Genomic DNA, 22,992 nt, shown 5'->3' with positions numbered 1-22,992 from the left:
ATTTTTACTAGCTAACGCGTAACGGCGTTATGCGTTTCTGCGTGTTTTGTTAACATTGCTTCATCGTCTAAACTTGAAAGCTTGAGCGAGGACCGTGCCTGTAGAATCCGGGAAAATCCCCGATTTTTTCTATTCACGTTCAACAATGACAAGAAGGTCACATCGCCACCCGCGAAGAACGCAAAAGAACTATTGACCTACCCTGGTTGAGATGTCACCATTTGTTTACCACCTCTATTTTTCACTCCCTGTGGTATTTTTCGGACGAATGGGGTAAAAGCGACAGAAGAATATCCTCTACCGTCTGAACAAGTAACAAAGTACCAAGGGATTGCCTGTTTGGATTTATACTGTGTAAGATAAAAGGTCACCGTCTCTATCAACCTTGACAAGCAGCACGCACTTGTCACTAGGAGACCGCTCAGCCACACAGATGAAAATTTTGAGCGCCAACTACTTCTGCGTTGCAATAAATCATACATGTAAGTTTTGTTCATGCGTGACCCTTGTTTGTGCACAACATTGCGTGCATTGATCTGCGGAACGCACTTGTGTGACTCAACCAAAAATGGTACATATTATAAAGACAACTGGCGAAGTAATGCAAAAGTAACTGCATTACTTATCAGAAGTAACGGCGTTAGTAACGCGTTACCTACTATCGCAACAGTAACGAATAACGTAACGCGTTACTTTTCGAAAAAGTAGCGAGTAACGGTAGTGCACTACAAAATAAAAGTAACTTCCCCACCTACGGTCGTATCCTAGCGGCTGTCCAACGAACCATGCCCGGCGCGCGTCCAAACAAATCCGCGTGGATAGCACAAAGGACCAAAACTAGTCCGGAGTGGTGCTGACAGGGTCGCGCCATTCGTGCGGTCTCCCCACTGGTCCGTACTTCTGTTGTCCCCATAGTGCGCCATCTAGTGAAGACGGATATAATCCTCTCCGGCGCATCAAGGTCACACGCATGCGCATAGCCCGCGGTGAAAAAGGTCCAAACCCTATCCAAAGGCAGCCCCGGCGCTTGTTTGAAACAAACCTCTACCCGAGAAACGTCAACATGACGTTGGTAGACAGACTGAAACCGAAACAGATCGGAAGGGGAGAGCTGGGTTCCACGAATGGGCACTTGTTCGCTGCCTCCTATTGAAAGAAAAGTAGGACAGAAGGTCGCGTCCCTTTTAGGGATCATCGTAATCCCCTCAAGACCGTGGTTTCCGCGCGCCACCTTGTTCGCCCCATAGTTACTAGTTTAGGTTGCCAAGGGGGACGTCGGGCAAAGTAGGAGACACGACAACAGAAACAGCTCTACGTCAGCTAGACGTCCCCCTTGGCAACCTAAACTAGTAATGTCACACCAACCCCAACTGAGCACTTTGGTCGCTCCATAGCTTTGAGCGTATAGTTCAACTCTACCAAACCGGTGGCGCTGTCGAATACTATGACGTCATTTGTTTACAAACAGGGAGAGGTCTCATTGGGCCGAAGGTTCTCTCTCGGAGGAAAAGAGGGAAATCGGAAACGAAAGTATCATTTAAAAATCCGGGCCCTAGTCTAGCACCACGTTACCCAACGCAACGCTTCGATGTACTTGCAGAACATGAAAACTTTGATATTTGACGGACGTCTAATACGTGGAAATTCCGGAAAATTGTTTCACCATATCACTACCTCTGAAATATCCTAAATTCAAAAGCAATTCAATGGCGCGCTACAAGCAGCTCAGCTATTCCACGTGTCTATTCTATTGTGACTATTCTGCGGGCCCTGATATTCCCATCCCGTTCCATTAGAGCAATGAAGTGTGTGATTATCGGATAATGCTATTTTATCGAATCGGATCGTGCCAAATAAAACGAGATAGCCTTTTATTTCGCCTGCTACCTCCCAAGCAGCACAATGTACCGAAAGTCGAGTGCAATGGGGGTGGACGGGTAGGTGGAAGGCCTTGGACAGACTCGTGAGACTAAAGAACATTGATAAGACACATACCGGCCACCCCTATTGCACCCAACTTTCAGCGCATTCTGCTGCTTGGGCTGAGACGAAGTGTCGGTATGCGACTTGTGACCTTGTCGCAGGAGTGGTGCAGATTAACTCTATACTATCATTGCGAAACTGTCGGCACGTGTTCGTTATCTGGACGTCCTCCAGTGCTGATTCACACGTGTGAAGAGATTATTGTGTGTACAATCGTTTTAATTGTCATCGAAGCTATCGTACTGCACCCGTTCTGCAAGACGATCTTGAACAGACCAAGTACACGAAGGTGCAGTAAGCAACAGACACGTGGCAAGGGGGAAAGCTTTGTTACTGAAATCGTCCTGTCTCACTTTACATTCCTGCGAAATATTCTGGCTCTACGTGACGCCAAAGCTAGAGAAAATTAAATTTCTATTTTTGAGAACCGTGACGTCATGTTACGCAACGACGGAGCACGCGGCTCTCATGTGGCAACGTTGTTGCCCTTCGCGTCTTCCGGTGTTTCACCTTTTGCACTCCGTTAGCGAAACCCCACGTGACATATCGTACGACCACTCCGACCTTGGAGAAAACCCAAAAGAGGGAGAGACATCACTCCTATTTTCCCTTCTTTCGATCAGCGTCACGTGACTTCTGCACCACGTGACCCTTCCCGGACGCCGGCGTCGTTACTTGGTACGAGTACCCTCTCCAGAACATGACATCATTGCAATTTGTCGGCATGTGATTACATCACCCGTTCCCTTCGTCATCGAAAGTTGTACAGGCTCAGCAGACCTTCAAAAATTGACACCTGTGCACTTGAATAGACGACTTCCAAAAATCCCCATCTCATTGTCATCATTTATTGTTCTTGTTGTTGCTCCAAAAACCCCAGACAGCTTAGTGCCGCTTTGAACTATGGGAAGTTGCTGATAACAAAGGAGGAAGAGGTCTCCAAGCTGTTTCGGTTCCTTCTCTCTTCACCGATTGTCCACGAGGAGTCAAAGTAAGCGAGAACGAAACATGACGGACAGTTCTCCCAGGATGCAACGCGTGCGCAAAGAGCACTGGCATATTCTGAATAGTCGATTTGCAAGATGGGAGAGGGGTCCAGTCCAGCAGTAGGAGAGTTCGTAGGGAGATGCGTTCAAATTTCAAATTTTTTTTCACTGTCAAAATTTTATTCCATTCAATTCAACTCGCGTAAACATAACATTAGCAGAGTATAATTTTGCCACTGGTTTGGAGCACCCAGTAAGAAGCGTTTATGGAACCGTCTCAATTCGTGGAAACTTTCGTTAGACTTCCTAAACAAAACGATGTAACTTTTAGCGAGCATGGCTGTACCTCAACGATCACCACGCACACTGTACAACTGTAACATGGGCTGCCTCCAATGATCATTGAAACACACGGCCATTAAACTAGGGTGCCTGAATGCTAGCTCCCTCTGTGTAGGGTGGAGTCACCCTTTGTAGAAGCGAGTGCCGCAAAGCCGCCATATTGAAAGCAGCGATCACAACGAAATGATAGAACAACAACTAATAATAAGAGAACGGCATTGTGCTGAACAATTTTAAGTTTAATTACTCAATTTTATAGATAAAACATCCTTGCCTTTTTATTTCAATGACTCATGTTGTTTACGTAATTTAAAAAATCGTACCGACGACAGAATGTGCACCAACAGCAAGGTGGCTAAGCCGGCAGCGGAAGAACGACGAACGGAAGACGGCAATTCCCGACGTGCCTTGCGTTGTCTAGATGGCGTTCATCCAATCATCCAATTGTAACAAAAATCCACTAGATTTGCAAATCGGAAGAATTAGCCATTTCAATCCTTTCCGATCCACTTGCCACCCAAAATGGCGCTGCCCATGTACGATATTGGAGAGAGATAGTGCGGATAGGTTGATTGATAGTGTCCCGTATGTTTCAAGACGTCATTGACCATGTTTCACCGCAAGCGATGCTGCCCCGACGACCTTGTTATCGGCCGTACCATTCAAAGACACGCCCACCCAGGGGCGGACCGCGTTGTCAAGGGGCCCTTCTCCAAATGTGAAGGACCGGCTCCCTTTCGCCTCCCTCCACCGCGAAAGATCAATACGCGGATTTGAAGGGAGACCAGAGCATATTATTATTAGCAGCTCAAGATAAGCAAAAGCATCTCCCCTTTTTGACCTTACACATCAGTCAACACGTGAATTCTGAAAGGCAAGCGTGTCATTATGTCATGTAAAGCTGCGGCTGGCCACAATAGACCTTTCTACAGTGGCACGCAAAGGGCTCATAGGTTCCGTACAGCCGGGGCGATTCCGAAACTTAGCCAAAACTATCTTCACGAGTACTGCACACATACAACCGTCAAAGTTTCATTCAGAATAACCAAGTCGCTTTCGATAAATTTGTCTAAACGTGCCGTAATAGCAGACGACGAAAGCTGAACTTCGCTCTCATGCAACGTCACGCATGACGTCGGCCTGGGGGAAGTCTTCGTTGTCATGGCAGTTGGGACCTGCAGAAGGACGTCGGGTTGAGTCATCCCCTTTGCTCTCGAAATGGGGACGCTCAGACGTATTCCTCCGCGAGCGGAGAATGTAGCCCGTGCATTGAAGATGGGGTCTCCGAGAATGTGGTGCATAAACGGATACGGTGGAAGCTAAGTCACGTGTTTGCTTTCCGCGGGTATTTAGTCCGGTTTTTAAATAAATACTATAAACACTCCTGTAAATAAGCGCTCCTTCTCCATGTACGTCGTCAGCGACACTTCATTTCGAAACATGGTCAGGGCCAGTTCTCACTTGGCGACGCCCGCGACGCGGCGTCGTGAGCAGGCGGCGGAAGAAGAGGCGCATTTCCGCCGCCCCGTCAGCGCGCACGATTTTCATGTTCCCACCACAGTGGCATTCCGTCGTCCAAAGCAGACGAAAAATCAGGAGGCGTGGCCTTTCTGTAGCACCTAATCGGTCGCCAGCTGTCGTTCTCGGCAGCTCTCGCCGACGTCGTGAAAGAAATTCGATATGGCAGTTTTTTTTTTTTTTTTTGGCTCGACGTCTCACCTCTCCCGACTCCGGAAATGCGCGTCTATTTCCGCCGCCCGCTCACGACGCCGCGTCAGGCTTCGCCAAGTTAGAACTGGCCCTCAGTGTACAACGGGGAGTGTAATGGAAGCGTGCGTTATATATTTTGGTTGGAGCTGTAATGCGACTACGCGTGCCGACGATGGGTGTCATCACATTTGTGATTGTAGATGGGGTTGTCCTGCGATTTTCAATTTGTCTCTGAGGATTGACATAGTTGTTCTATACCAGCATGTGGGCCACTTCTTAGAACACTCGTTTTTCGCCTGAGAACTGAAAGAAAATGTACGAGAGCTGCCGCCGTCCACAATCACTTCTGAAAGTCGTCTGCTCACGCCGGTGCACTAGCGCGTGCGCAAAAGCAGACGATTTCTGTATCCTATCACGGACTTTTCCGCAGAGCGGCGGCGTAGCCGTTCTCATTGTTGCATGCTCTGCACTCTTTACCAGTTTAATTCGTTAATACCAGCTCCCGTGGCATAGTGGTTAGGATGATCGCTTTCCACGCCGAGACTGGGAGGTGACACGGGTTCGAATCCTGTCACCGGCTGTGCCGTCTGAGGTCTTCCCTGGGTTTTCCGAAGACTTTCCAGACGATAGTCAACACAGTACCCCCCAAAAAAGTCGGCCCAGGATGCATACTAACCCCCGCGCCCTACTGCTATCCTCTCTGTACGCCGCTCATAACCGCAGTTGCCTCGCGGAGCTAGCACGGAATTTAAAAAATCGGTAATTTAATAACCGTGACGTGCTTTGTCGGGTAAGTTTGCAGTATTCCGTTTTCAAAAAAGGGCCACCGAATCCCTCCCTCCAGTCCCTTTAAAGCATCACGAGACGGTCACCCCCCCTGTCCCCTACTCGTTGTGTTGCCAACTGTAGGATGGAACAAACGTAAGCTTGCCCACATCGTTCCTGCTGTCCACTCTCCATCTGTCCACGTCTGTACACCGCTCATAGCCACAGTCGCTTCGCGGCGCTAACACGGAATTAAAAACAGAAACAACGAGACTGCCAGAGACGGATGTAGAAGAAGAACAACAACATTCATTGTGTGCGCAGCAGCGTCAGCCGGGGTAAACCATAATCGAAGCAGACGACAAGGCAAAGTCCCTCAGAGTTCCCATGCTGCTTTGCGCCGCGCGCTTGGTGGCGCGCGCATCTTTGTAAAATCGTTTGTTCCCCCAGCCGCGTAATATTATCGGTAATGGTAAGGACTGCTTGGAATAGCTGTTGGCGTTGCTTATGGACAGCCGTTATTCCGGTGAAGCCAGATTACTTAAAAAAACAGCTTAATACGTATACGTTAATATACGGTACAAGAAAAACCGTACGAAACAGGGAAGCAAAAGATAAATCTCCGATTTTCTGGAACATTTCTTGAAATATTTCACCAAGCGAGTACATACTGAAGAGCACAACGAAGCCTAATATCCCAATAGTACTCCAGGGGGCGCTCAGCAACGTGCTGGCCTTGCTGAGCTCAAGATCGCGGGTTCCATCCCGGCCGAGGGCGATAGCTTGTGTGTGTGTGGGGGGGGGGGGAGGTAAACATTGCTTCCAGCACCGTGTCGGAGATTTCCGGCGCACGTCAAAAGAACCCCAGGTGGTCCAAATTATCCGCAGCCTTACCCTGCGCCACGTACGACATGTCGCCACGATGCGCAGACGAACCTTCCGTATAACATCACAGTAGCATTACCATTATCGATTCTAAAGATGACTTTTCACTACCGCTTCTGGTCTAGAGAGCGTTGTGCAGGTTTTCTTATTGCTCAGTTTAATTTGTGCTCTGCACGACTTAACTTCACTCTGTACCAGCATCAAAGTCACCACACCTGCCTTTGCATACTGTGGTCGCTCACTGCAGGTAAGACACACCTCTACTGACCTGCACACCTTTTCGTGTCTTTCACTCTACCCTTTCCACGTGGATTGTGGAAAATTTTCCATTCAACTCGACAAATGCCCCACTTGAGCTGGACAAATACAGTACCTATATCTTGTTCACGATAGGTGCTTTTTTTTTTCTTATTCTTCCGATAACGCTATGTAAAGTGTGATAGTGCGAATGCCTCAGAGCGTGGCATCATTTCAGAGTCAATGATGGGGATTACTAGAAGTGTAGAATACCCGGAAAGAACTCATCGTCACTCATGAAATTTGCCGGAATTTGATATTACCGGAGGTATGTCGGGTGCTTATCTTTACTGCTAGTTCCCGCGGTGGATGATGATTGCTCAACTGGTGAGCTCTCGTTATCTTCGCGTTATCGGTCGCGGTGCCTTTCGTGTTGCATAGTGCATTCCTAGGCTGGGCAATGAACTAAGAACGTACAAGGGGTGCGGTACAAAACCATTAGCTATCCTTGTAGAAAGATAGAAAATCCAGCGAATCGGTGAGGAAGTGTACCTCGCAATTGAACTGAATTGAATTGAGCATTGAAATTGAGATTTACGGGCAACGCAGTCTCGAAATCGACACCAACTGCGCACTGCTCATCAAGTACGGAGACAAAGCAACCTTACATGCGCATAACACTATCTGCGGTGTTTATCCTACACCCCAAACTTGGAAAACAAAAGAAAAAATGACGGTGTTTGCGTGAGAGAGACCATTGAAAATGCATAGGGCGAGATTTTGCTTGGTTTTTAATTTTCTTTCAACATCACCATAGTGCGCACAAAAAATTCCAGGAAAACTTCAGACCCCCCATTTGTCTGAAGTTTTATTCTAATTTCTTTCTTTTTTTGTGTGTGTGTGTGGGGGGGGGGCAACTGCCCCCCAGAGCCCGCCTGAAGGGGAGTAACAAAGACACCCTTCGGGAAGCGAAAATACGGGAGTGGGGGGGCAAATTTCCCACTTGTCCCCCTGGGGGCGAACAATAGACGCCAGAAGTGTTGCTGTGTGAAGTTCCCTTATGAAGAACGTGTAATCTTCTGTTGGCTTCAACTTCACTTCTGTTGACAAGCGCCTTCAGTAATGTCTTCATGTTGTTGTCCTTGCACCGTATCGACGCCCCATGATGTGTGCCCGCATATAAATATGTCCACGAACTGTGCTCAACGAGCAACATCGCCGGTCCACATTATATTATACACTATCTTTTTTTGCTATTAAAGCGAAGTCCTTTCTGTCATCTCGAAAGCGGGATTGCTCAATCCATTTGAGAGGGGCAGTACTGCTACGGCGTACGGTGGCGGTGCCATGCCCTTGTCTTCCAGGCCATCCTTCATGATCTTCCACTGGTGTCGTGTCTCTAGATCGCGGGGCCCCCAGTCCATGGCGGGCCTAAAGGACCGCCGCAAACGCTATGGAAGAATAGAGCAGAACATGTTTAGTGAAGATGAAAGATGATGAAAATTATGTGTTTGTCCTTTCTATGTTGTTCCAGCCTTAGACCATCAGTTTTCTCATGTGCAACGTCTAGTGAAGCTGAATGATAATCATTTGAACAACGCTCGTTTCCGACATAGTCCTAAAGCAGCGTGAATCGGATACACAGAGGACGTGCCTCCCAAGACATTTGCGTTGTTCTCACTCCACGATGCACAAGAAAAGAACTTGAGCGGTGGTTTTTAAGCAGATTGCTAGATAGTCTTAAAGCCTTGCATCGTCTCCCGCGTGCACGTATGTCGTAACGGTGGTCACTTGGAGAATCTGGAACACAGTTTTCTTCAGAGACCACGTTTCCGGGACCACGTTTACAGTGTCACTAAATCGGCCAGACCCTCGCCAACCCACTATGACAAAATTATTACTTCCTAAAAAAAAAAAAAAAAAAAACGTAGTTCATGGAAGCTCAAGTCCAGGCGATCAACGCTCTGCCCTAAGACTTCTGTTTGGTGAATAACTTGGTCACTCACTGTGAAGTTCATCATTAGAGTTTCACTAATGTTACTCGACAAATGGACCTTTTTCACAGCGCTTTCGCGCATGCTCTGTGACCCTGACGGCGCCGAAGAGGGTTCCCTACATAGTCGATAGATGGCGCCAAGATGGCGCTGGCTGTGTTTTGGCGCGCACCGGGCGTGTTTGGCTGGACAACCGCTAGGATACGAGGCGCGTGTGAAAAAAATCCATTGGGTAAGGTATCGCCTGTGGCAACGAAATATCCCCAATTGTCGCCACCAAAATAATGTGGCTGCTGTAAACACGGCTAGCAGGAGTCCTGCGTACTGCACAAGCAGTATGTCTCTCGTATTGTAGCCGTTGCGTCCATACATTTAAAAAAAATATTTATTCTTGAACGCATGATAATGCGTCCAAGAACTGAAAAAAGCGGCCACTGTTTTCGCGAACCTAGCGCGCATTTTGGAAACTCTATGCACTGTGCGCATCAAGCCATTGTTGAAAAGATTTTTCCTGTTCTGATGTCACACGTTTGCAAGCAGATGGTTATTCATTCATGGACTTACGTGTAAAGCGTAAAAAACGCCTGCATAGATTTGCTCAGGCATTTGCTTTGCGTCTGCTTTGCAAACGGTATACACTTCATCAACGAGGGGAGGAGATTTTTCGAGGTGCACTAAAAACTGAACGATCTGCGAAAGAAATGGCTCTCACCTCTAATAGGGAGCTTCCTTTTGTTTTTCGGACGACCACAACCATCCACACGGGTATCTGGATAAGGCAGACGGCAGCGAGCATCCAACCAAGGAGGTTACCCCACCACGGTATGCCCTTTCCAGCTCCGCCTCCATCCATGAAGAGGAGTATGTTGCCATAGACGAATATGCCCTGCAGCGAATAGAAGACGTCCGCAGGTGTCAACAGGATCTATACACTTTCGGCTTGTTCGCGTAGTTACATTACCAAATATCGCTAGCATATATGATGTAATTTCGGAAGGTTACGCGATGTTAATTGAGCATAAACATCTATGGCGATCTGAGTAAGCTCAATGGAGTTCTGAAGAGGGAAGCTGAAAATGATCGAAATTGAGTCGAAAGTACGGTACCAAAACTCTTGAGAAAGCGCTTCCAAGACTCTGGTTACAGACGACGCTTAAAGGCAGAAGAGCGCATGAGGAAGTGGAGTGTGGACAGATCGTTTGGGGAAGCCAATAAGAGCACGCTCCGCATTGTCGGCCTTCTTAGAGGGATAGGGATGGGGAAAGCGTAAATTGGGGGTTTCTTTCGCTCATAAATCGCGAACGACGCAACGGATGACTCCTGTTCCTTTTATGTTGGTGTCAAAGTAGCGACATCTTTCACTACGTGTGGACAAATAGTATCACTTTAGTTCTCCGTTAACCGTTTAGCTCCTTTAACTAGCAGATAACAACACGTAAATGCAGAATATAGGTCCTATGTTTTATGAAGCCTCTCTCCATTTAATTTTCTTTTTCGTTTTTCATGTCACCGATGGTGGGAAATCACGCGAAGTGGAAGATAATGAAAAAGCTGTAAAAAACTACGCTTACTATAAGCAGGATGGGAGCCATGAAAGCCCAGGTCACTTTCCAGAAGACACCGACCCTCATGTTCAACATGAACTCAATGTCTTTGCAGAAGCTTCTGTACCCTGAAACAGAGCGAAAAGGACAAACTGTTACGGCCCCCCTTTGCCGTTACACCATGGTATAGGACGTACCGTAAATCCACATGATAGAGACGCTTTCCAAGATGGCGTAAAAGAAGACGGCACCGCCGACGCCGTAGTTGTCCAGGATCCTCATGATGTACTGCCCGGCCTGCACAGGCGGAATGTTGGGTATTCTCAAAACAAGATGCCCTAGCGCTAATATCTAACGGGAAGAGATATGCTGGATGCCACGGCAGCGTTTAGCAAAGCGGCTCGCCGAAGTCATTCGGAAAAGCGACTGTCCTAGTGCGTCCCTGGAGCGGCGAGATGCGGGCTGTTCGTTGTTGGCGTCTCTGTTTTTTCTGTTTCTGTTTCGTTTCTGTTTCTGCGGACGTAAACTGCGGAAAGTACTTCAAACTAGCTGGCTTTCTACGTTCGTATTGATCATAACCGTGGGTGGTGTCGTAAGTGGTATCCGTTCCATAGATGTGCTTCCGGAGCAGTCACTTAACGCGCCCAATAACAACAACAACGACACAACAATGTTTTGTTCTTTGGTACCAAATATTTTTACTACTAATATTTAACGACGCCTTATGTTCGCAAAAGGCGACCTTATTTATCGATATATTTTTTTTTTTAAGCCTCGGTTATTAGCCCGCAATCGCAAGACACCAGTCTGCGTTATGAAAGCCCTATACCGGGTGTTTCAGTTAAATGCCCGGGCTAAATAATTCGCGAACCGGTGCACCAATCGAATAACTTTCTTTTTTACAAGTATCTGTCCAATACCGCCTAAAGATGCGCACCGCGTGAATGAGCGGGAGGCGCTCATTATTTAAATAAAAATTCAAATGAGTTTCGTGAAAAAAGCTAACTTCTAAAGCAGGGCGCCGTCGGCATTAAGATGGGTACTACCCCTTTTGGGACCTTCAGTAGATACCTTTTAGAGAAAAATCTGCAACCGAAGCGGGTCATTTGTCGCAGTAATAAATTAATTTCGGTTTACATATTTTTGTCTTGGCTGGTCGCGGTGAAGCGCAAAAGGCCGCTCTTCCACTCCCTTATCCACCAATGAATTACGCCAATAAATTACGTCCTTTTGCGCTTCGCCGCGACCAGCCGCGACAAAAATACGTAAACCGAAACCAATTAATTACTGCAACAAATGACCCGCTTCGGTGGCAGATTTTTCTCTAAAAGGTGTCCACTGAAGGTCTCAAAAGGGTGGTACCCATTTTAATGCCGACGGCGCCCTGCTTTAGAAGTTAGCTTTTTTCACGAAACTCATTTGAATTTTTATTTATATAATGAGCACCTCCCGCTCATTCACGCGGTGCGCATCTTGTAGGCGGTATTGGACAGATACTTGTAAAAGTTCTTCGATTGCTGCACCGGTTCGCGAATTATTTAGCCCGGGGAATTAACTGAAACACCCGGTATATTCTCGAAACCGTCTAACCTGTACTGTTGGAGGCACGGTTGTCTGAAATCAGTTTGAAACATAAAACTGGTCTTGGTCACCACATAGCGTCTGCCCATTGGGTCCTGGAACCCAGGCGAGACACTACGCAACAACGCGAGGGAGATGCCGATGTGTGCATGAAAGTACAGCTCCAGTCAACCTTAATAATAACACTATAAAAAATATGGTCTCGTTCCCGAGCGCGATTACAGCAAGCCTTGGGGCCATGAGGAAATCTTAGTTGAACAAAATTATTCTGTTAGTTTAACGCAAGGATTTTGTATGTTAACATACCACTCCCCCAGTGCCCCCTAGGTGGCTGTTATCGCGCTTGGAACTCAGAAAAATTTTTTTCCAGTGTTATTATTAAGGTTGACGGGAGCTGTACTTGCGTTTTGGGTCCACTATTCTCAAGCACCCTAATCTAAGCCCGTATCTCTACAGCTCGACAGGCGTGATGAAATATACCATAGCGAGAGAACCTGGCGCTGCGCCGAAACGTCGCCAGGAAGATCGTCCGCACACTGTGCCCGCACGCCGTCTTTGATTATCCTTGGTGTTTTACACATTTAGGCCCGGTTACACCAACGCCGATAAACATTTTTACCAAGATCAACGGTCCCTTAGCTCGAACTTAACGCGCATAGTTGCTTGCGATGTTGGCAAGCGCTTCCGGGTAGACGATATAAGCCAAGTCTATTCCTCCTGCAAAGGCATTGTAGTCTTGCGTACAACACTGGGAGCAACAGGTTGCAAGGTGGCAGCAACAAAGCACAGCAACAACGACATGGGTTGTTGCATTGCGAAGAAATAAAAAAATTATGAGAGATTTGTCATAATTTTAGCCCAGCAGAACTGGAGTGATCTCGTTGCTCACTATAACGAGAGCTATTGTCACTGAAACATTAATCACCTTTCTCCTGCTTCACCCGCTCTACGTCCTTCCTGTTTTTTTTCTTCTATTTTTTCTGGATCTAGTTTTCCACCCACAAACGCGTTTTGGAGTAGCCAGTTCTGATTGGGTCAGTTCTAACATCTCCAAATTTTTATTTCTTTTCCAATTCCAATTAATCACGTCACCAACTAACGTCTGAGGGAACAACTGAGTGTTAACTTCAAGTTTTAGTAACCCTAATTGATCTCGGTTCAAAGTTGACCAGCGTTGGTGAAACCAGAGGTTCATGCACCGTTCTCCAGGGAGCACCGAGTCGTGCGTGCCTAAGACCAGCGCTTCCCAAACTTCTCGCTGTGTCGGACCCCCAAAACCACTGATAATCCATTCGAGGACTCCAGTTACGTACGACTCATGTTGACATAAATAAGGGACGTGAAGAAAGAAAATGGAAAACAAACAAACGAACAGACGAACGAACAGACGAACAAACAAACAAAAACGGACAAACAAACAAACAAGGCACAGTACGATCATGCAGGAAATGAGAAGGTAGTACATTTCAATTTAGATTCGCGCGTCCCCCTCAGAGATGAGACGGTCTTCGCTAAGACGGCCTTCTCAATCGTAGGGACCCCTACGAACGCTCTCGGGGACCCCCGGGGACCTCACCGTGTACCTCACTTTGGGAACCACTGCCTTGGACTATCCACCTATCCCAAACCCGCTTAGTCTTTCCACCTGTCCAAACGTCTTCGAGGGAACTCTTTCAAGTACTCACGTCTGTGGTAAGACTAAGTCCACACAGGAAGAGGAATGTAGTGCATGGTATGACAAGCATCCATTTCCGTTTCTGCAATTGTGGGAACTGGTCTCGGATCGTAGTCAAAATGGTTTCCATGAGAGCAACCTGCGAAGGAAACAAGTCTCATCCGGACCCACGAAGCGCATACTTCTGTTTTCGACACTTGGCTCCACACGTTCTCCTTTTTCGTATGCAGAAAATGTAACGTCATACTTACGGAACTGCCGACGCCCAACGTGAACAGCATCAAGAAGAAGAGAACCGACCAGAGCTGAGGAACAAATACGATGTTGGCAAGCGCTTCCGGGTAGACGATATAAGCCAAGTCTGTTCCTCCTGCAAAGGCATTGTAGTCCTGTGTACAATACTGGGAACAACAGGTTGCAAGGTGGCAGCAACAAAAGCACAGCAACAACGACGTGGGTTGTTGCATTGCGAAAAAATTATGAGAGATTTGTCATAACTTTAGCCCAGAAGTGGGGTCATCTCGTTATCATTTCATAAAAATTCATGCGCAGCATGACTGGTTTCGTATACTTTATAGGGACGATGAAACGAAACGAGATTTTTCTCATTTTTATTGGACAGAATTCGTCCTTTATTAGCGCGTGACCACCAGCAGCAAAGGGAGGCGGCGGAGCTCCTTCTTGCCGTGTGTAATCCCAACGTTGTGAGGCCCCTAGGACCAACAGGCGGCAGGAGCATGAAAGTGGACGGGACGCCCGGAACCGGATGTGGTTAAAAGGCTGCACGCTCCTAGCGGGAAAATTATTGGGGAGCTCGGAAAACCTCGCAGTTCCTTCAACGTGTACTGTTTGTGTTTTGCATAAAAACCTGATGTTTGACGTACATTTCAGCGTTCTCTTTCTCTTCCGCGGTATAGTTACCAGGGATCGGAACCGGTATTTTTTTTCGGTCCGGTTCGGGTTCAGGCATATCGGTTCGGTTCGGGTTTAGCTCCGCTGAACCGAAATTATCAGCTTGAACCGGTTCAGGTATATCGGTTCGGTTCGGGTTAGGCTCAGGGAGAACACCCTCCTCCCCCCCGCATACACACACAGACGAAAAAAAAAAAAACAGCCAGCGGTCGGGACATTTACAGGGATTGGAACCGTTACCTTTTTCGGTCCCGGTTTAACCGGTTAATGGGCAGTAATTTTGCTATATGAAAGCGAGCTTACGCACGCCGTACACGGTTGTGAGAGGGTTGGATTGGATTGGAAAAAGAAAGAAAAACATGGAGAGGTTAGTCCCGACCCAGTCAAAACGGTTGTAAGAGAAAAGGTGTGAGATAACCGTTTCAGGTGAGTCAAAAAAAGGTTGGCCAGTAGTACAATGATTTCACCTCTGAACAGATTCCCGAACCAGTAACCGTATTAATTTTTTTCGGTTCAGTTCCGATTCGGTTCAGGACAAGCAAAAAAAAAAATGTTCGGGTTCGGTTCGGTTCGGGTTCGTCGGAAAATAACGTTTTTTTCCGGTTTTCGGTTCGGGTTCAGTTCCGGTTCCGATCCCTGATAGTTACACGTAATACGGTACATCATTCTGCGTTGAATACGGTACATGATACGGTACATTATAACCAGCTCGCGTGACTCGGTGGTTATAGCGCGCTAGCCATGTCACGTCGAGACTGGGAGGTACCCGGGTTCGAATCGCGGTGCCGGTTGTGCTCTCTGTAGTTTTTCCTGGGTTTTCTCACAGACGTTCTGGGTTTTTGCTCATTTCTCGCCACAGTGAAGTCGGCCCAGGACGCACTATCCTCCTTGCGTTAGTCGTGACACTGCCCGCCTGAGCCTGGCCGACTATACGGCAAGCAGATTCACCGCCACCACCACCTACATTATTCTCTTACCGCTTACGTAATAACAGTCCAAATTCCAGTCTCTTACCGGAACCGACGACGTTCTCAAAATCGACACCCAACTTGGTGGAGAGGCTTCCGAGTACAGAGAATACGACGCAGCCAGCCAGGATGCTAGTGAATGTATCCAGAACGCTCAACATGATGGCGTCCCTGTTGGAAAAAATAATGTGATGGCTCCAAAGGACAGCGACGGGTCCGTCCTTTCAACAATCTTTCCCGCGGTGCCACGTACCTGTAAACGTTGTTCCGGAAGTCGTTGTAGCTTGAATACACGATGAGCGCTCCATAGCCGATCGATAAGGAGAAGAATGACTGTTCGCACGCCTTGTACCAAACCTGCATTTGTTTTACGTTTTGAACGGGCAGCGATAGCAGGACATCCTTGTCTTCAGCAACAGAACCTGACACTCAGGAATGAGGCGGGTAAATCCCGCTTGCCTCGATACTCTACAAGGTCCCAGAAAGAATGGCTCCGAAAAAAAAATCGTCCCAGCAGGCATGCCAGGAAAAGAATGTATCTGTGCTAGACGCTGGTCCTTTTATGCTGCGGTTTTTTCTCCCATGCCAACCGGGACCATTTTTCGGAGACCCCTTCCCCTCCCCCGATATTATTTCTTTCTCCTCTACGTCACGAACGAAGCAATATTGTAATATTTTCATGTTGCATCACACTCTACTCTTTTGTGTAGACTTCAGGTCTGCTTGTTTAATCCTTGTAGCGGCAATTAAATATAGAAGGGAAAAAAAGCCCTTCCTAGCGCGTCTTGGTAGCGAGGGTAGCTATAGCATGGTGTCATTGATAGCATCTGTAACTGGCAATCATAAGGTGTGGGTTCGAATCCCACTACTGGTCCCGTTGCTTCAACTGCATGCCATGTCATCCTTAACCCTTCACGGCGATGTACGAAATAAAAAAGAAAGTGGCGAAAAGGTGACCAAAATCGACGTGCTTGTTTATTCTATTTCACGGTTAATCCCCCGCTCATCTATCCACCATACGTATGTATATTTACTAATTTTGGCCAAACGATCACCACACTTATTAAACCAAAATGTAGACAACTTCGCTTTAGCATCCTCTGATGTACTAAAGCTTGCTAGTATACGAAACAAAATTCCTGAAAGGAAACTACTAAGGACAATACAAGAACACCAACAAAATTCAGTGGCGACGGTAAATGTGAGAGAAATGCGTTGGCATTAAGCTCCTTTTCCGGTCTATACTTGACTTCCGGTATCCACATACGGTCCAACTCGATTTCCGGTTCTCCACTTCCGGTCTAACCTGACTTCCGTTTGTCCACCTCCGGTATATACTTGATTTCCGGTTTGACACTTTCAATTACGACGTGTAAGTCAATTTAATTAATCTTTAATTTGCCTCAATTACTTTCAGTTACCCTTTTAATTACCGAAGGTAACCGCAGGTTACCTGAGGTAACTTTATTTAATTTACCCTTTTACCGCATTTACCCATTGTATCCGTTTAATACCCTTTCATTACGTTTACTTGTGTTAATTACTCTCAATTTTCCTTTAACTGACGTTAATTTCCTTTAATTACGTTTAATTACCTCCGGTAACCTGCGGTTACCTTCAGTAATCTTCAGTTTCATTTAATCTCTCTCTGAATTACATATATCTTACATTCATTACCTTTAAACTCAACTTTTACTTTAATTACCCCTTACCTCTTACTACTAATTACCTTCAACTACTTCAGTTTCATATCATTTACCTTCATTTACATTTACCCTCCTATGTCCCCTTTACATGTCCACTTATACCTCTGCCTTGGTGAGGCTTCACCATCTTCTACACAGACACACACACATACATACAGTTTTCCCCATTTTGACACTCCTAATGCTAACAAGAAACAGGACCATGAGAGAGATGTACCGAAAATCCGTATACAACACCTATTGAAATCACGTCAGTGAATGGGAACTGAATGGGAGTGCTCATACCTGTATGTCGTATAATTTGTGCCATTCCGGAGTGAAGAACCTCTTGATGCCTTCGAACGCTCCCTCTTGGAGACAGGCGACGACGAGGAGCGAGATGAGAACGACGTAGGGAAAGATAGCCGTGAAGTACGCAACCTACGAAAGCCATTCACATTAATGGCACGTAGTAATTTCTTCCCGATCTTCAACGAGGTGCTAGGGACATGCTGCGCGCTTTGAACTCCCTTCGAACAAACGTCTTTCGAACAAACGCCGTTTGACCGATCGGCTTTCGATCAAACGGCTTTCGATCAAACGGCTTTCGACCAAGCGCCATTCCATCAAACGCCTTCGATCAAACGGCGTTTGGCAGCAGTTCGCCTTTTAGAAGCTAGTGCCCTGCAGAGCGTTGACGTCGACGAATAAACTCTGTACGGTACATACAATGCCCCCATAATGGAAAAGTCCTCGTCACCTTTCCTATTGTCTTCACGCCCTTGAGTAAACTGAGGGCCATAAAGGCCCAGACGAAAAACAAGCACAAGGACAACTCCCAGCTCATCCACTGGATGTCCCACAGACCTTCGGACTGGTGCGTGATGTGGTACCTGGAAATGAATATCAAGTATGGACTGTGTAACGTACAAGGTTGTTGAAGTTACCTTTAAAAAGTACATTAGTTACAGTTGCAGATAAATGGGTTTAAAAGTATCTGTTACAGATACTCCGTGGGAGAAAATACACTCATACAATTACTAATACTGATACTTCTCAGTATATATATATATATATATATACTGAGAAGTATCACGTGATGCCTCCCGTCATATGCTATACGTGCAGCCAAAGAGCTCCTGCTATTTTTTTCCCCTTATACACTTGACTGGCTTTGCACTGGGCTTTCAGAGGTGTTTTAAGACACCCTGACGGGAGGCATCACGTGCCACGTGACCTTCTGACGCCATCCGCTCAAACGTTGCCTGCCTGCGTACTGCTGATGATGGCCCAACAAGGCCGAAACAGCTGTCCAGTACTGGCATGCCGACGTTTGACTTACAAACATATGCTATACGTGCAGCCAAAGAGCTCCTGCTATTTTTTCCCCTTATACACTTGACTGGCTTTGCACTGGGCTTTTGTACTGGGCTTTCTACTTCGGACGACGGAATGCCACTGTGGTGGGAACATGAAAATCGTGCGCGCTGACGGGGCGGCGGAAATGCACCTCTACTTCCGCCGTCCGACGTGACGTCGTCAGCGAGCGGCGGAAGGCGCATTTCCCCCGCCTCCCCGTCAGAGCGCACGATTTTCATGTTCCCACCACCTCCGTATTCCGTCGTCCAAAGCAGACGAAAAATCAGGAGGCGTGGCCTTTCTGTGTGACCTTATTGGCCACCAGTATATCGTTCTCGGCAGCTCTCGCTGACGTCGTGAAAAAAGTTCGGCATGGCAATTTTTTTTTTTTTTTTTTTTTTTTTGCTCAACGTCTTTCCTGTCACAACGCCGGAAATTCGCGCCTATTTCCGCCGTTCGCTCACGACGTCGCGTTGGGCGTCGCCAAGTTAGAGCTGGCCCAAAAGAAGCAGCGCCGGGAAAAGGCGCCGAGTGATGTCAGTCCAGTGTTGCTTCCACTGACCTCTCGCCTCACAGAAGCGGCCCTCCCGCTTCATAATAAATCCTTTTGAATAAAATCTGCGCAGTTTTGGTGGGAGATATTTCGTACACATGTTCCTTACAGCTAAACGGTTACAGATATACCATAACTTTTGTGGTGATTTTGTGGCGGAGTCGCACTTCAAGGTCACTGACCCAATCCAGTTACTTTAGGACAGCTCTGGGTTGCCTAGCCTGTGCCAGCTGTTGACCCTAATGTTTCTTTAATGAGCAAGGATACTCTAAAAACGAGTAAAAGTTGCTGAAACAAGTAACCGCTGATAAAAGTACCTCCATGAAAATGTATCTGACATTTCACTCAACATACACAAAAGTATCCTAATACACGTGCTCTTATCTGTTCCAAGGTGAAACGAAAATGATCTAATGGAAAGAGTTCTCGAAAGAAATTATCTAAGCACTCACTTCCAGTAGAGTTCCGGCACGGAAATACGCTTTCGATGATCAGTCACGTTTGACATGTCACTCAACAGTGTGTTGTTATACGGAGATTCGGTAGCGTTACTCTGAAAAGAAAAGCGATATCATTAGCGATACCAAAAACAGACTGTGGTGTATACAGTGGCTTTGCTTGAAGTACAAAGCACGGCACTGTGTGTTTATGTAGGCATTATCAGTTGTGTATGTTTGTTGTACAGTTCAAAGCAAAACAGTACTGACATCAAGGCTTCCGTATTCATGCGTCAGAAGCATAAAAAGCAAAATTCGGTCATGGGAGCCATTCCGAAGAATGCGTGATGTTTTGTTCATTGACATCACTGTGTCCCAGAAGCGTACCATCTCTGCGTACCATCACCGGCAAGAAGTCATCTAGTGACCGTAGTGTAATGCTATCCGCAGTATGTCTACCGGGTGCATAAAGCAAAGTCCCAGCAGCGACTGAGAAGGCTTTCATGTCATCTTTGCACTACTGCACCATATGCTGTATGCTCGAAAAGAGGTTTACCACGGAACTGAAATTGTGTATAACAGCAGCGCACCAGACAAGGCATGGCACAGAGAACGAGACACTGGCCTATGTCGGAGGAAAAATAGAGTTTGTTATTAGACCATTGATGAAGTCACCATGAAGCTACCGTGCACACTGGAACTAATGGCAGAGTACATGTTTCAGAATCTTACCCGTTGATTGGGTACGGCAGACACGGTGCTTCGGAAACCACGTTTTAAAATGATACTTTGCTCTCCAATCATGGATTCGTTGCTTTCTGTTGCAGACTGTAGCGTATTTCAAACTTTACATCGAGCCTGTGCATTACCGCCGAATTCATAGATGTGACTTGACTTGAAGCAACACCTCCTAGATAGTAGAAGGTCTGCGCACTGCCCAACTCACGGAGGCCTGCGTGAGCTTTGCGAGCTGCTTCGAGCTTTTCTCTTGTCCGCTCTTTCATTGACGTCATAGCAGCATCCACAGCAGGCCTTCGTCTGTGACGCTGTGTCACGTGGGGCGCAGGCCTGATGCTATCTAGGAGGTGTTGCTTGAAGCCGCATCTTGACATGTGTAAGTCTGCGCCAGACCTGTCCTAGATCAAGACAGTTTGCGTCTTTCATGAACCCTCCCGCTGGCTTACTTCGTCAAATCGCAGCCTGCTAACTTTAACTGTGTGTGGGAGCGAGAATGTATGAAAACGCGACATTTCTTAGCGTCAGGACTTGTAATATGTGCCACACCTGTCATCTGGCTCCAACGCTTCTGCAAGGTCCCTGTAAACAAACTGATGACGCATCAGCTCATGTAAAGTCAAGCCAAGGCAAGATTCTGAGTGTCATATGACTTCCCGAAGTTGCCGTAGTCGAGCGTTGTCCAAGTCGGGGGCGGGGGGGGGGATATGTTTATTAGACGACAAAGAAAAAAAACGGGGAAAGGTCAGCCAAACGGGACGTCGGCTTGCTATTCCAGAAATAAGAAGTAATAATAAATAAATAAAAAGAAAAGATAAGAATTAAAGAAAGAAAGAAATAGGAAGGAATAAGAAATAAATAAACAAAGAAAATTAAGAAATAAGAAATAAAGAAAAAGAAAAAGAAGTAGGAGAAAACGAAAAACTAACAGATGATGAAAGAAGGACGAGGTAGATTAAAGACAAAGATGACAAAAAAAAGATGACTAACAAACGGTGAAAGAATGATGAGATGAATCACAGACGATGACTAACAAACGGTGAAAGAATGATGAGATGAATCACAGAAGATGACTAACAAACGGTGAAAGAATGATGAGATGAATCACAGAAGATGACTTTAAAAAGAAAGCATGAGGTTAATGCGTTGAGGGTGAGAGTGGGGCACAGAAGAAGTATGAGATTTCACGACTGAGTTCACAGGCTGTTCATCAGACCTGAATCTCTCAAGAAAGTCAGAACTGCTTTGGTCACAGACCGCTGTGTGTGATCTCGTACTGGGCCGAGCAGAGTGGCCAGAGAAAAAAAAGTCCGTGCACCGCAGCTCGAGTAGGCGTCGTCTCAACGTGGCTCGAGGGGTGTCGAATCTGTGACAGTCGAGCAGAAGGTGTGGCACATCAGCTTCAACATCGCAAGTGGGGCATTTGGGCGACTGGAGAAGACCCATTTTACAGAGAAGTAGAGGTGTCCTGGCGGCATTAAGGCGTAGTCGGTGTAGAATGGTCGGGTTCAAGGTAGCCCGAGCGCTGACTTGACAAGTGGGTTAAAAATAAACGACAGGACACCTGCAGACTCGCAGCTAGCCGAAGTTTAATGGAGACAATATAGACATAACACAAGGTCCACAACCAATCGCAACAGAAGTTTCTGAACTGCATTGGCGCTCTTTCAACGTATCTGCAAGTCAACTCAAGATCAAGTCACGTCGGTCACGGGAGTTGTTCATTGTCTATATCACACACGTCCAGCACGTTTTTTTTTTTCTTCTCAGTTTCGTTAGGGGACGGACTATCCCTTTAAACGGTCCACTAATACACCGGTGAAACAACAGGAACCGTAACCTAACCATGGTAACATCAGGATCAGAGCCGTGTGGATCGGGAAGGTTTAATCGAATCGTATCGGGAAGGTCCCCAAGTTCTTTTGTCCCTGTAAAAATACTCACCAAAGATGTGTTGTAAGAAGTTCCTCCGGAGATATTGAAGCTGTCGCACGACAAAGGAGGCTGCGTGCCTTGAAACCAGCTGTCTTGACATTGCGTCCACGGAAGAGTGGAAGACATAGAAGCCAAGAAGTAACGGACAGCGAGGGCGACTAAGAAATTGTAAAAGATGAGCGTGTAGGCGACTGAAAACAACTGTGCGTAGCCCAAACCTGCAAAAGATATACAATGTTAAGCATCTTTAAGGACTATTTGAACAACTGCAAGCTTTGTTTGTTCCGTCACGCCCTTGTACAGCGTACCTCGCATAGCTGGCACTGCTTTCCATACTTTTACAGTTCCTAGGCCGCTGAATTGACCGAGGGCGATTTCCATGTAATACAAGGGACGTCCTATCAGTAGCAGAAGTATGAGGTAAGGAACTAGGAAGGCTCCTGCAAAGAAAGCAAGAGGTGTTACCATAAGCGTTACAGAGAATGCAGGAAGACAAAATGCCTCGAAGCTAGACAGGTGAACTTTACGTAATACTTCAATAACCAGAGACAGCAATCGATCGCCATTTTGAAGAGAGGTGAAGAAGAAGATGACGGAGAAGTTTGCCACTCCATGTGTATGTCATACCAATGTCATCACCTCTTGTATGCGTGTCTTAACACTTCTCGCAGAGGATTCCATATTTTACAACGGAATACATATGTGC

The 22,992-nt window shown here is 46.7% G+C and overlaps 1 protein-coding gene across 3 annotated transcripts in view; it reads right to left on the bottom strand.

The window, feature by feature from the left end:
- Positions 1 to 7,682: 7,682 nt before the first annotated feature.
- LOC135399228 (sodium-dependent nutrient amino acid transporter 1-like) overlaps positions 7,683 to 22,992 on the bottom strand; it is a 28,889-nt gene continuing 13,579 nt past the window's right edge. For all 3 annotated transcript variants that reach the window (XM_064631022.1, XM_064631021.1, XM_064631023.1), the window contains exons 3-15: positions 22,595 to 22,726; positions 22,296 to 22,504; positions 19,632 to 19,732; positions 18,028 to 18,160; positions 17,574 to 17,708; positions 15,836 to 15,939; positions 15,629 to 15,753; positions 13,954 to 14,072; positions 13,713 to 13,841; positions 10,644 to 10,743; positions 10,474 to 10,574; positions 9,615 to 9,788; positions 7,683 to 8,359 (exon numbers count right to left, since the gene is read on the bottom strand). In XM_064631022.1, the coding sequence (XP_064487092.1) occupies positions 8,165 to 8,359; positions 9,615 to 9,788; positions 10,474 to 10,574; positions 10,644 to 10,743; positions 13,713 to 13,841; positions 13,954 to 14,072; positions 15,629 to 15,753; positions 15,836 to 15,939; positions 17,574 to 17,708; positions 18,028 to 18,160; positions 19,632 to 19,732; positions 22,296 to 22,504; positions 22,595 to 22,726 (1,757 nt within the window). In that variant the 3' untranslated portion in view covers positions 7,683 to 8,164. The remainder of the gene's footprint in view (positions 8,360 to 9,614; positions 9,789 to 10,473; positions 10,575 to 10,643; positions 10,744 to 13,712; positions 13,842 to 13,953; positions 14,073 to 15,628; positions 15,754 to 15,835; positions 15,940 to 17,573; positions 17,709 to 18,027; positions 18,161 to 19,631; positions 19,733 to 22,295; positions 22,505 to 22,594; positions 22,727 to 22,992) is intronic.

This window comes from Ornithodoros turicata, chromosome 6, assembly GCF_037126465.1.
Source record: "Ornithodoros turicata isolate Travis chromosome 6, ASM3712646v1, whole genome shotgun sequence".
Lineage (NCBI taxonomy): Eukaryota > Metazoa > Arthropoda > Arachnida > Ixodida > Argasidae > Ornithodoros > Ornithodoros turicata.
Note: the sequence above shows the minus strand (reverse complement) of the source record. Positions and strands in the feature narration are given on the sequence as shown.